Source organism: Pectinophora gossypiella, chromosome 23 (assembly GCF_024362695.1).
Source record: "Pectinophora gossypiella chromosome 23, ilPecGoss1.1, whole genome shotgun sequence".
NCBI classification, from domain to species: domain Eukaryota; kingdom Metazoa; phylum Arthropoda; class Insecta; order Lepidoptera; family Gelechiidae; genus Pectinophora; species Pectinophora gossypiella.
The window spans coordinates 1,015,410-1,027,958 of NC_065426.1; the positions used below are offsets into that span (position 1 = coordinate 1,015,410).

The following is a 12,549-nucleotide window of genomic DNA, read 5'->3' on the forward strand; positions in this document are numbered from 1 at the left end:
TGTATAGTGTTTGTTCGAAAGTTCGTTAAATTGAATTCGACTCGACTTTTAAATACCACGAGTGCACAATGGTAACTCCGTACAAAAAAAAGCGAATGACAAAAGAGACAAAACAAAATATGTCCGACATTTGCCTTGTGATGTAAACGTCTCCAGTTGATTTCTTACGATATGATATCTTTCTTTTCAAAGTTGTCTTTGAATACTAATAAATTACCAGTGGAACTTGCTAAACCTGCTTATATGGACAAAAGTGCGACATTGCAAGAGCTCGGCTATAACGACGAGGATGACTTGAGAGAAACAATATATGGTTTGTTTATGCAAAATTTTCCGTGAATCTGGACTTTGGATTGGCTTTTTTGTGTTTTATAAACTGTGTTGTGGTGTTTTTAGACTATTTGCGGACAATACGGGACCCGGAAAAGCCCCAAACATTGGAGGATTTGAAGGTCGTGTATCAAGAGGGGATATTTGTGAAAGAGCCTACTGCGGACAAGGTGCCTGTTCTGCGTGTGGAATATAATCCTACAGTGCCTCATTGCTCGCTGGCGACCCTGATAGGCCTGTGCATAAGGATCAAGATCCAGAGGTCTCTCCACCACCCTGTAAAGTTGGACATCTACATCAAGAAGGGCGCACACACGACCGAAGATGAAAGTGAGTGCTATCTGTTGTTTTGCTTAATTTATACATTTAATTATAGATAACAGCGGTTTTGTAATGCTGCATGGACATATTTAGAGATAAAGTTACAAATATAGAATGGAATTTTAATTCTTGTTTTGTAATATTAAACATTAAGTATAGATAAGGATAGGACAAAGATAGATTCCTTGTAGACATGTACTTATGTCCAGCCCGGGATGAAATTATTTATTATAATGCATGGGTTATAGCAATTTATCACTATGCAGTACATTGCAGGTAGGTAAGTACTTATTAATTTGCCAGAACTTTTTTTTTTCAATTTCGGTCTACTTGCAATCGGTTGTTCGACCACAAGCAGGTGTTTTAAGGTCTAGATATGTGGGCGTTTATAATCCTATGATTACATGGCCCCCGTTTCTGTCCTCTATGTTAAAAGAATGTTCTTTCTCTTGAGTCTGCTGCTGTTGTTACCAACATGTAGGAGTTGAGTAGCAAGTGGATTGACATGGTTCTCTAGTCTCGCTCGGTATTTGGCTTTATGGTTCTTTGTTTCCTCCATTATGGTTGGAATTCCCAAGTACTCGTGAAGTTCTGACATTCTAAACCAGAACCTAAACCTATCAATATTAAAAGCTGTGATTATCTTTTAATTTTTTGTAGCTCTGTCTAACCCATTATAGATTGCAGGTGCAAGTTTTTGTATGATAAAGAGAAAGTCTTCCAAATAATTATCCAGTATAACTAGACACATTAGTTAGTTACTTCATTAGTAAATTACCTATATCAGAACAATAGGCCATGATTCATGTAGATTAAACACCATTTTGTTATGAAGAATGTAAGTAAACAATTTTTGGTTTCATTCGCGTGCTGTTGGGTTTTATTGGTTTTAGATTTGTGAATGTGTGGTGTGACTCACTTATTGGATACTAGTGTGGAAAGTTGTATATAAATATGTACAGTCATGAGCAATATAATGTACTCACTTTAGGACTCTGTTGCACTAACATATTTGACATTTAGTGAGACTTACAGTTCAATTTGTCAAAAAAGTTAATGTGACATGGTACCAAAGTGCATACATATTAATGCTTGTGACCGTACTGTTCATCATGTTCTACTTTAATATAGGTGGGTACATTGTAGTGGACAGACAGGCTTTCTAAGTTTTGTATCAAGTAACAAACCTAGGATATCTGATATGTAGTCAAGTCATTGTGCTAACCTGGTTTCATTGAAATAGGACCTCTATTGTGCTAGGTAAACAGAACTAGTTTTGTAATTTTTGTATTTTTTTTTGGTAAATTCTTATTAAGGTCAGTTCTGAGGTGCAAACCAAGAGCAGTGGCGAGCAGTTTATGATAACACAAAAAATACTTTGTTACGATTCTTGTAAAGTACAATTTTGTCCGACATCACCAAACTCCAAACTGCTCGCGTCAACTCGAGGCGCCGCGACCCTATATTTGGGAGCTGGCACTTGCACCTTATGAGAATGGTAATAATGTTGATTTTTCAGTGTTATTTGAAAGTCTACTTTTACATAGTGTTCTCCACTACACTACATCACTTCACTGGGCTTCACTGGGTGGAGATAATAGACAGGCTATGATCACGATTTAAGAACATAGACCCATTGATAGATAGATATTGATAGATTGATAGATACTTTATTGAGCACAATGGACACAAAATACAGAGATAAGGACAGCATAATTATACAGAAAAGCACAACAGGCAGCCTTATTGCTCATGCAGCAAAACATAATAAATAAAAACAAAAATAATAAACAAAATTTTGTTTTTACCCGACTACGTCGAAGCAAAAAGGAGGGTTATGTGTTTTATATATTATGTAATGCTAAATAATGTCCATATATTGACGTTCTACTCTATTGATGATCCATTTAAGATAACATGAAAATAAACTCAAGATATGATAGTATCTATAAATAAATACGTGAACAAAAAAACATCACTATCAATATTATAAATGCGAAAATAACTGTCTGTCTGTTACGTTTCCACGCTAAAACTACTGTACTGATTTTGATGAAATTTGTTATAGAGATAGATTATACCACGGGAAAGGACAAGATTTTTTTATTTTAATAAGTAGGTACCTACTTAGGTGTACCGCGCGCGATAACTAAAACCCACGCATACGGAAACGCGGGCGGAAAACTAGTCTGAATTAATTGGGTCGTGTACTAGGTACAAGATAAATTATGAAATTCTGATTACTAAATAAAGACAGGTCTAAAACTAACGAAAAACATTATCTTTTTTCTATTGTAACTTATTTATGAATTTTAATCAAGAAAAACGTAATAATAATTCACACATTTTCTCACCTTTTTCTATGATGTCATACCTAGTGTGCTTTTTCATTCAAATTCCATTGTAATTTCGTGTTTTGACGTTTAGTGAAAAGTAACTGATTTGACTAGTTGGAGACTAGGGTATAGTTGCTACGAGCAATAAATAAATTAAATAGATAGTGGTAGAATGTAATGTCAACTATCAAAAAACATACAAAAACGAAAGATATAACAGTTACAATTAGAAAACTTAAATGGAAGTGGGCAGGTCATACAGTTAGAGGAAGAGATAAATGGTCCAAAACAATGATATTTTGGTTCACCAGTAACAAGAAAAGAAAAAAAGGTAGACCACTCAGAAGGTGGGTACACGAAATAAAGAACACAGCAGGGGGAGGATGGACAACAATAGCGAAGGACAGAGAAAAATGGAAGGAGCTGGGTGTTTGCCTGCAGAAGGCACACAGGCGAAAACAAAACATAAAAAAAAGAAAAAAAAAATGTCTGAAATGAAGGCTTATAATAAGGTAGAATGTACATATAGCCATGTTTTTTTTACCTTTGATGGGTTTCCTCTCGGCCCCAGACTTGCCCGAAGACATTGACGAAGCCTAAGACGTAATATATAGATATGTAGATGTAGTGTGTTGTTTAATATAGTAGTCATGTAAACATAGCAATTTAGCATTATTGCTGCAATAAAGAGATTCAGCAAATGCTGGAGCCAAACAAACACACGGTTTATCATTAGTTCGTTGACTCTATGGCCTCTTTTATCATATCGATGAACAACATGTTCTCGTATTTTCCTTTGATTTTCTTTTACTGTGCATACATACCTATAGGATACATATACCCATACTATACATACTCAGCCGAGAAGCCGTGGTAGCTCAGTTGGTAGAACGCTTACCTCTCAATTTGAGGTCGCAGGTTCGAATCCAGTGTCACGCTCTTAGCATACGAACAAAATAGGTAGTACTTACTAGGGAGAAAACAAAACAGTTCATAGAAATAATAACACGTTTATTGTCAAAAGGTCCCTAGTAAATATACAGATAAGAACTCTGGGTCGCAGCTTATACAATACTGGCTTCCCTGTAACTCTTCACACAACGACACATCGGGGTACATCGGCGCGCGCAGCAGGGGTAGCAGAAGCGGTAGGAATTAAGTACAGGACCCGTAGAGGATCCAGCGAGTTGTAGAACCCGAAAAGTGAACCCTGGAACCCGGAATTAGCCATTTCAAGAACTAAGCCTAAACCAATGATTGTCCAATTTGTTTTCGAATTCATGTTTGGATCATAAATGATTATCACGTGCTCAGCGGTGAAGGAAAACATACATACATACATACACAAACTCACGCCCGTAATCCCAAATGGGGTGGGCAGAGCCACAAGTAATCAAAGACAACTTGCAGCCACTGTTGATACGAAGTCCTAAGATGGATATGATGAACCTTATGGTGATAAGGGATCAGCCTATCGCCCATAATATTAGTCCATCATGTTAGAGGACGCAATCCCTCTGTGAAGGAAAACATCGTGAGGAAACCCACATTCCCGAGAAATGCTTTTTCGGAGGTATGTGACCTAACCTGTATTGGGCTGGTTTTCCCTTCGCGGGTTGGAAGATCAGACAGGCAGTCGCTTCTGTAAAAACCGGACCTGTCAAATCTTCAGGTTAGGTAAGCGGACCCTGTGACAAACGGGATAGGGCTAGGGAGATGATGACTGTACATACTCATAGGGGGGAAATCTGTTATTCGAGCCCTAGGGCTAATAGGATTAGAAGAAGCAGACATACGGTCACGAGCATTAATATGTATACACTTTGGTACCATGTCACATTAACATTTTTGACAAATTCAACTGTAAGTCTCACTAAATGTCAAATATGTTAGTGCGACAGTGTCCTAAAGTGAGTACTTTATATTGCTCATGAATGTACATAGCTACATACCTAAAATCCGAATAGATTCCGTGAATCCGTGATAGCCCTGTTAGGAGAACGCGTGACTTACATCGTACTGTCCCTGGTTCGATTCCCGGTTGGGGCTCGTTTGCCGTGCAACGGTACGGCGCCGTTTGCCGTGCAACGGTACGGCACCGCCGCCGGCAGATGGCGCGTCGTGTATCGACGTGCTCACTATTGTGTTGTCAGTTGCATAGTCGTCGACGACTCGTCGTCGTCTTAACAGCAACAGGAGCAGGATACGTCTTTCGCGGTCCATAACAAGCCAAAGAGAAAGAGAGAGAGAGTTGAGTGATAGAGTGAGAAACAGTGTGATTAGACAGAGATGTGGTGTAAAAGACGATATAGTGACTAGGATTGAGAAGGGAATGTTAGGTTGGTTTGGACACGTAGAGCGGATGAAGGATAATAGAATTGCAAAAGCGGTATATAAAGCGAAAGTTGATGGTAGGGCTGGCAGAGGAAGACAGAGAAGGACTTACGATGACCAAATTGGAGATGTCCTTAGAAAAGGTTCAATACGATCTACTCTGAACCGGCGTGCGTGTATGAAGCGATTGATGAATGTGGAGGAAGCAAGAGAAGTGTGTCAGGATCGAAGCAAATGGAATTCTATAGTCTCTGCTTACCCCGGTGGGAAATAGGCGTGAGTTTATGTATGTATGTAACAAGCCAAAACTAATTTTGGTATACGTGCTAAGCGTGTACGTGCCGGGACACGACACCGTGGTGCGGCACGGTGTCGCGCCATCCGCCGGCGGCGCACCGTAGACATGGGTCCACGCCCTATGAGTTTGAACTCATGTTTGGATGAAAAGTACGTGGTTTCTGACATTTGGTGCCCGGTTAATGGCAATAGGCTCGCCCTCTATTGGCGAGGAGTGGGTGTAATACTATTCACCTCTGCCTACCCCTACGGGGAACGCGGGTGTGATGCTATGTTATATCTACACAAACTCAGAGTACTAACGGAATGTTTTTGCTAGTGAGTTATTATTGTACATGTTTAAATAGTATAAGTAATATGGCATTGTAATATTGAATGAAGGCCTATGATAACAGAAAAAATTAGGCCAATCAAAGTTATTGATAAATTATTTGTTTGCCTAAACTACATACCAGAGACATCTAAAGTGGTGTACTTATAATGAGGATCTTTCTAAGGTACGCTCCTCAAAATCAATGTAGATGGCGCTGTAAAGTTTTTCTTCTTTTTACCTCCTAATTTCGTGGATTGCATACTACAGACTGCATCTATCATCTTTGTTTTTGAGTATAAATGATGTCCCTTTCTATTACACCCAGACACAATTACATCTTCCATCCACTGTTACATAAACTGCCTATATACGTCCCACTGCTGGGCACAGGCCTCCCCTCAATCAACCGGAGGGGGTATGGAGCATACTCCACCACGCTGCTCCAGTGCGGGTTGGTGGAGGTGTTTTTACGGCTAATAGCCGGGACCAACGGCTTAACGTGCCCTCCGAAGCACGGAATCATCTTACTTTTTCGGACAATCAGGTGATTCAAGTCTGAAAAGTCCTTACCAAACAAAGGACAGTCTCACAAAGTGATTTCGACAATGTCCCCATCGGGAATCGAACCCGGACCTCCAGATCGTGAGCCTAACGCTCTAACCACTAGACCACGGAGGCTGTTATTGTAATATCCATCCATCCACTGTTATTGTAATCAAAATAAAGAGAAGTAATAGAGGTAGCAACATAATTCCATACATAATGTGATCCAAATATCAAGCAACAATTATTTTTATATAATATATGCTTCTGCCATTACATTTTAATAAAATAGGTAATTATCACGCTTAAACTGAACAACGCCATCTATACACATAGTTTTTGGTGAACGTAGGAGGATTGGAATTCTCTGCCGTCTTCTGTATTTCCAAATGCATTTAACCCAGGTGCTTTCAAGGCCAGAGTGAACAGGCACCTTCTGGAGCTCGCTCCACCTTAGGCCTCGTCAATGCCTTCGGGCAAGTCCGGGGCCAAGAGCAAACCCATCAAAGGTAAAAAAAAAGAACGTAGCCTGGAAAGTCCGTCATTGCCTGCGTGACCCGTGGTACAACTAAATACATGCCCTATTGAACAACCGATGCCAAAATATTTTTAAATGAAGATAAAGTATAAAATGTTACTGTGGTCCTATGGTACACCAGCTTCTCAAACGGTGAGCGCCGGTACCGGACTTGCACCAATGAGTTATTATTTTATCTTTAGTGCATTTTGCACGTTGGTCTAACAGAAAACTCGGTGAGGTATGAGCACTTAGTACTGCCCCAATTGGGATATAATCGTAGCGTCGTGGACTTTATGACAATACAATTAAAAAATGTAAACCTTGTTCTTTTTTGTTCCAGTCAACAAACAAATCAACGACAAGGAGCGCATCGCTGCGGCGATGGAGAATCCCAATCTGAGGAACCTCGTGGAGACCTGCATCGCCGATGAAGAATAGTTCTTCCCCATAGTTCATCATAACCACGAACTGTTCTGTGTGTGATCATGGCGCCTGACGCTGCCTTTTCTAACATCTCCGACAAAAATGAGTTTACCAAATTCGCAAAGTTCCTAGCCTACAAAGGCGTTCAAGTGATAGTAGAGTCGAGGAAAGGAGTCAAAATCGAAGTTAATAGCAAACCACGCACGTCTGACTCCGACTGGTTTAATCTCCAAATACCTGACTCCCCAGAAGTGAATCAGGCAACCAAAAATGCCTTGCCGTCTGACAGGATACTAGAGACCATAAGGTCGAAATTACATGTAGAAATATCAGTCCAAACTGAAGATGGAGACGAAATGGTCTTGGAACTGTGGACTTTGGAATTGGACGAAACACAATTCGACACATCGTTAAAAGCTATGAACACCGTATACTTCCGAATGGGAATCCTGTTAAAATCCCTAATAACTATCACTAGAATAACACCAGCGTACCATTTATCTAGGAAGCAAAGAACTGAATCTTTCACTATATTCTATAGGGTATACAATGGAGAACCAAAGTTGAAGGCCTTAGGGGAATCGATAAAAAAAATCCAAGCAGGATTGTTGAAAACTCCTTTAGGTGGCCTGTGCTACGTGGTATCTTACCGTACAAACTTCTCCATATCGCCAAACAGATCTGACAAGAGTAAGACATTGCTTTTGAAAAGTGACCACTTCGAACTCAGTCCTAAACACGTCATCTTTGAGTCGAAAAAGAAGAAAGAAATTAAAGAGAAGGAGATTAAACAAGCGAGACCTGTCGACTTGAATAAACCGCTGAGATTGGCAGCGTTTGTCGACGAGCGCGTAGTTCGACAGGCCTTCGAAGACTTCTTCAAGAAGATGCCCGTGCCTAAATGCAGATTCAAGCCAAAGCCGAAATCTCCAGAGAAACCACCACAGTCAAAGAGCACTCAAGAGTTGGATACTACACAAATCTCTAGAAGTCCAACCTCCTTGGAGCTGCCTCCGAAAAAGTTCTCCGGATTTCGAAATGAGAACGAACCTCCTTTGAAATTGCTGCATTTTCCTTTCGCGGACAACCATCCAATAAGAGAGCTCGCAGAGTTTTACAAGGACTTCTTCAACGCACCGCACTTGAAATTGACTGATGACTTGAAATCCAAGTCTAAGAGTACCGAGTCTTTGAAAGAGGATGTAGACTTGGCCAGTGAGGATCTGTCGAAGGATTTGGAAGTGTACGAGAGTTCAGTTCAGGAGTTTGATGAACTTTTAGAAGACATGTGTAGGTCGGCCGAGTGGAGCGGTAATTGATGGGAACAAGGTTTTATTCGGGTATTGATAAACTTGGGCAACGCTGGAATCTCGTACTATTATTTATATTAAAGAAATTCTTGAATTGTTTTCCTGGTTTAACAGAAAGCTCGATGAAGTATGGGACTGAGTTCATCTTCCGATGAATGTACTTCTGCCCCAATTCGGAACATAATCGCGTCGTAAGCGTTATGTGTGTCAAATTCTTGAATTCTTTTAGTAAGTCATTATTTTCAATTTGTAATGTTCGGAGACGGCGATACAACTCACCCACCTATCGCGCTGCGCTCATAAAGTTCATTCAAAAGGGGGTACTCAGATACTGCGTTGGCTGGACCTCTTAACGTTAATTTATATCTTGAATTTATATGCAGAGTAATCAATCAAATCAATATTTTATTGCGTACGTATTGAGATTCTTAGCAATGTCCAAGTAATTAATTACACACTTTTGTCCTATTTTTGTTTGAATTATTAATGTTGTAAAAAGAATTAAAAAAATATTCCAAAGTAAATTGTGATAAAATGTTAACAATGGACAAAAGTGTGTGGTTTCACACTGGTTTCGGGAAAAAGACTGAAAAGCTCGGATATTTGGATGACTGTATAGTTACTGTTATAATTTTATTGTAGTTAGTAAATATAAAGTGTCTGCAAAAGAGACTGTCAACTAGAATTTGCATCTAGGATTTTGAGGATACATCGTATCTAGCAATAGGCTCGCCCCCTATTACACGGGACTCAAGCCTAGGTTACACATCATCATCATCATCATCATCATCAGCCCTTAACGTCCCCACTGCTGGGGCACGGGCCTTCCCTATGGATGGATAGGGAGATCGGGCCTTAAACCATCACGCGGGCCCAGTGCGGATTGATGGTTATTAACGACTGCTAATGCAGCTGGGACCAACGGCTCAACGTGCCTTCCGAAGCACGGAGGAGCTCGAGATGAAAACTTTTTTTTTTTGTGGTCACCCATCCTATGACCGGCCTTTGCGAAAGTTGCTTTACTTCAACAATCGCAGACCGAGCGCGTTTACCGCTGCGCCACCGAGCTCCTCAGGTTACACAGTGCGAGCTAACATGCGAGCTGACCGAGTCAGTTATTGAGGTGCAGCTACTACACACGTGTGACCGCATCATACGAGTTACTGTCATGTTGCGAGTGGGGACCAGTCGCTCGCGATCGAGTTACTTCAACATTTTTTGTTTTTACTCGCTACTTGCCTTCCCCCACCACACCACTCGCACGTCGCTCGGTCATCAACTCGCACGATTTTGCGAAACGACAGGTAGCTCGTACGCTCTGGCCGACGCTGGGTACAATGTTTCTTGTTTGGGCGACATGATACAAACGAATTATACCAGTGCACTGGTATAGTAGCTGTCTTCTGCGACGCCAGCAGTTTGCATAGTGTGACCGTGCGAGGCGAGTCGAGTTACTGTCATACGAGTACACAGGGCCAGTAGCTGTCTATTGTCACATCAGCTGCTCGCACTGTGTAACCTAACCTTCAAACAGCTGGTGAGGGTCCGTGTGTACAGTCATGAGCAATATAATGTAACCACTTTAGGACTCTGTCGCACTAACATATTTGACATTTAATGAGACTTAAAATTCAATTTGTCAAAAAAGTTAATGTGACATGGTTGCAAAGTGTATACATATTAGTACTCGCGACCGTATATTATACACCTCTGCCTAGATACGGTGATGTTATGCTATTATATCGAACTCCTGTGGTTCAACTGCTTCTAAAACGGGGAACGCCTGTTCGAAACCCGGTACCGGACTTGCACCAATGAGTTATTAATTTATCTTAAGTGCAGTTTTCACATACACAGTTGGCTCGACCTTTATAGACGCTGATACGGTTCACTACCTATCACGTTGGTCTAACAGAAAGCTCGGTGAGGCGTGGATACTTAGTTCATCTTGCGATGGGTGTACCTCTGCCTACCCCAATTGGGATATAGTCGTGAGCTTATGTTATGTTATATCGAAGACACCACAATGTTATTTAATAGCAGCAGTTGACAGTCTCATCTTCACTAGTAGATGTAATATTATGAACCTTTATTTGAAAGGGTCTTACTTTTTTATGTGCTCTACTGTATATATTATTTTTTTGCAATCAATGAACTTTTAAAAATATCTCTTATGTAAGTCTTGCAGGCAGAATAGTAACCTCTAAAGGGAACAAGTATTTTCATATTCATCTTTGTTTAAAAAAATATTATGTATGTAATTAGATTGAAAGTTCAGAAAAGTGAAAATTGTTTTTTATGATTTCTTTTTACTTAGTTTTTAACGAATGCAGTACATATATTATATTGTTTATTTTGCATAGTTTGAGATTTATGCGGTTATTTTTATCACTAAAATATAACTGGATTCTTACCGCGTTAAATGGGGAACTTCAGTTTCTTCAATAATCCCATGATCATGGCACTTGCAAGTGTCAAAATATCGGGAGTCCCATAAATAGACTTTTTTCATTATTTGTGTATTAGGTTGTTTATACAACCCACATACGTCCCAGGCCTCGGGGTTTTCCTATTCTTTCCTATACTTTAGTATTATGTTATGTATCTATTTTGTAATGCATTTGATAAAGACAAAACACAACTCCTGTGCAACTAGCGCCAAAATTAAGTATAGAATTCGACTAGCGGACAAACTTAGCAACTATTGCAACATCTGACAGTTCTGCCCATTTTATTCAATAAATACATATGTATAATCTGGATTAGAGTGACAGCTGCTGTCAATAATTTTCTTGATCTTCCTCTCTTTCACACTAGGCTGTATACTATATTTTTGTCCTGCAGTAATTTCAATAATCCTATATCTAATGGGTTAATCTGTATGTATGTCCCATTTACAGCAAAATACTATTCCCTTTTGACTTCATTGTCTTTGAGCGAACATTACTATGAATGTTTTGCTTAATAGATGTTTTAAATTGAGCCTTCTCAGTACCTGCTTGAGAATTTTATATTTTATCAATTATGAAACATTTATAAATTGTATAATGATGTTTTAGTATAAAGAATTTCTTTGTAATTCTGTTTCTGATTTTGTATAATTAAGTTATTTAGGTTTCAGTTGTTGTGTAGACCATTTAATAATGAACTATGTTTTAAGTCCTGCAAAGAATAGGCAACGAGTTGAGCCTTGCTTACAGCCTAGTTTTTGATGATTTTTGGCCATTTATTTTTAACATTTGGATTATTTTGAACTTTGCATACTTGGCTGGTATACTGATGCAAGTCAGGTAATTTTGTATCTTATTTTTTGTCCCATGTTGGTCTACACAAATGAACTTTTAAAATAGCCACAAATGCCTTAATTTGCTCATTGTGTACTTTTTTTTGTAGTGATAAATGTAAATAAAATTATAACATTAATGATTTTATCTTTTATTTATTTTATTAATGTTCTTCAGACATCAAAAGTGAAAAATATTTTGGGTCATGGAATAAAGATGACTGACTCAGGTCTTAAAACTTACCACATGGTCTTTGAACTTACCACATTGCTGATTTGATGGGGTTTGTTCTAGTAGTAAATAAAAAATCTCGAGCCGCAGCGTATTCGATAATCTTATTCTATCGTGTGGGTTGTGAGGTGCATTACCAACCCCATCAACCCTGGTGTCAGGGTTACCAAACTTTTCTCTGTCTACGGATTGAACCCAAAGGCCCCTGATATGGCTCACGTAACGACTACTAACTTGCATCAGTAAGTAGTAACCGGGACCAACGGCTTAACGTGCCTTCTAAAGCACGGATTGTTTTCGCTTTTGA

General features: G+C 39.4%; 2 protein-coding genes and 1 long non-coding RNA gene across 3 annotated transcripts; 2 read left to right on the forward strand and 1 right to left on the reverse strand.

The window, feature by feature from the left end:
* Window positions 1–121: 121 nt before the first annotated feature.
* LOC126377418 (MIP18 family protein galla-1) lies at window positions 122–7,474 on the forward strand. Its single transcript, XM_050025158.1, has 3 exons — window positions 122–313; window positions 397–660; window positions 7,335–7,474. Exons 1-3 carry the CDS (start codon window positions 172–174, stop codon window positions 7,430–7,432), a joined length of 504 nt encoding a protein of 167 aa, XP_049881115.1. The 5' UTR covers window positions 122–171; the 3' UTR covers window positions 7,433–7,474.
* On the reverse strand, window positions 3,984–7,241 carry LOC126377440 (uncharacterized). Its single transcript, XR_007567855.1, has 2 exons — window positions 5,001–7,241; window positions 3,984–4,197 (listed from the first exon to the last, which is right to left on the reverse strand). It is a non-coding gene; the product is annotated as an uncharacterized LOC126377440 (long non-coding RNA).
* A 5-nt stretch (window positions 7,475–7,479) lies between the features above and the next one.
* Window positions 7,480–12,153, forward strand: LOC126377366 (autophagy-related protein 13 homolog). The gene has a single exon (XM_050025091.1). The coding sequence runs from the start codon at window positions 7,480–7,482 to the stop codon at window positions 8,734–8,736; it is 1,257 nt and encodes a 418-aa protein (XP_049881048.1). The 3' UTR covers window positions 8,737–12,153.
* Window positions 12,154–12,549: the final 396 nt, after the last annotated feature.

Bases quoted from the DNA above. Each gene is read 5' to 3' on its own strand.
- LOC126377418 (XM_050025158.1), top strand. From the start codon at position 172: ATGATATCTTTCTTTTCAAAGTTGTCTTTGAATACTAATAAATTACCA. The intron at 314-396 runs GTTTGTTTATGC...TGGTGTTTTTAG, and splicing joins CTTGAGAGAAACAATATATG to ACTATTTGCGGACAATACGG. The intron at 661-7,334 runs GTGAGTGCTATC...TTTTTGTTCCAG, and splicing joins ACACACGACCGAAGATGAAA to TCAACAAACAAATCAACGAC.
- LOC126377366 (XM_050025091.1), top strand. From the start codon at position 7,480: ATGGCGCCTGACGCTGCCTTTTCTAACATCTCCGACAAAAATGAGTTT.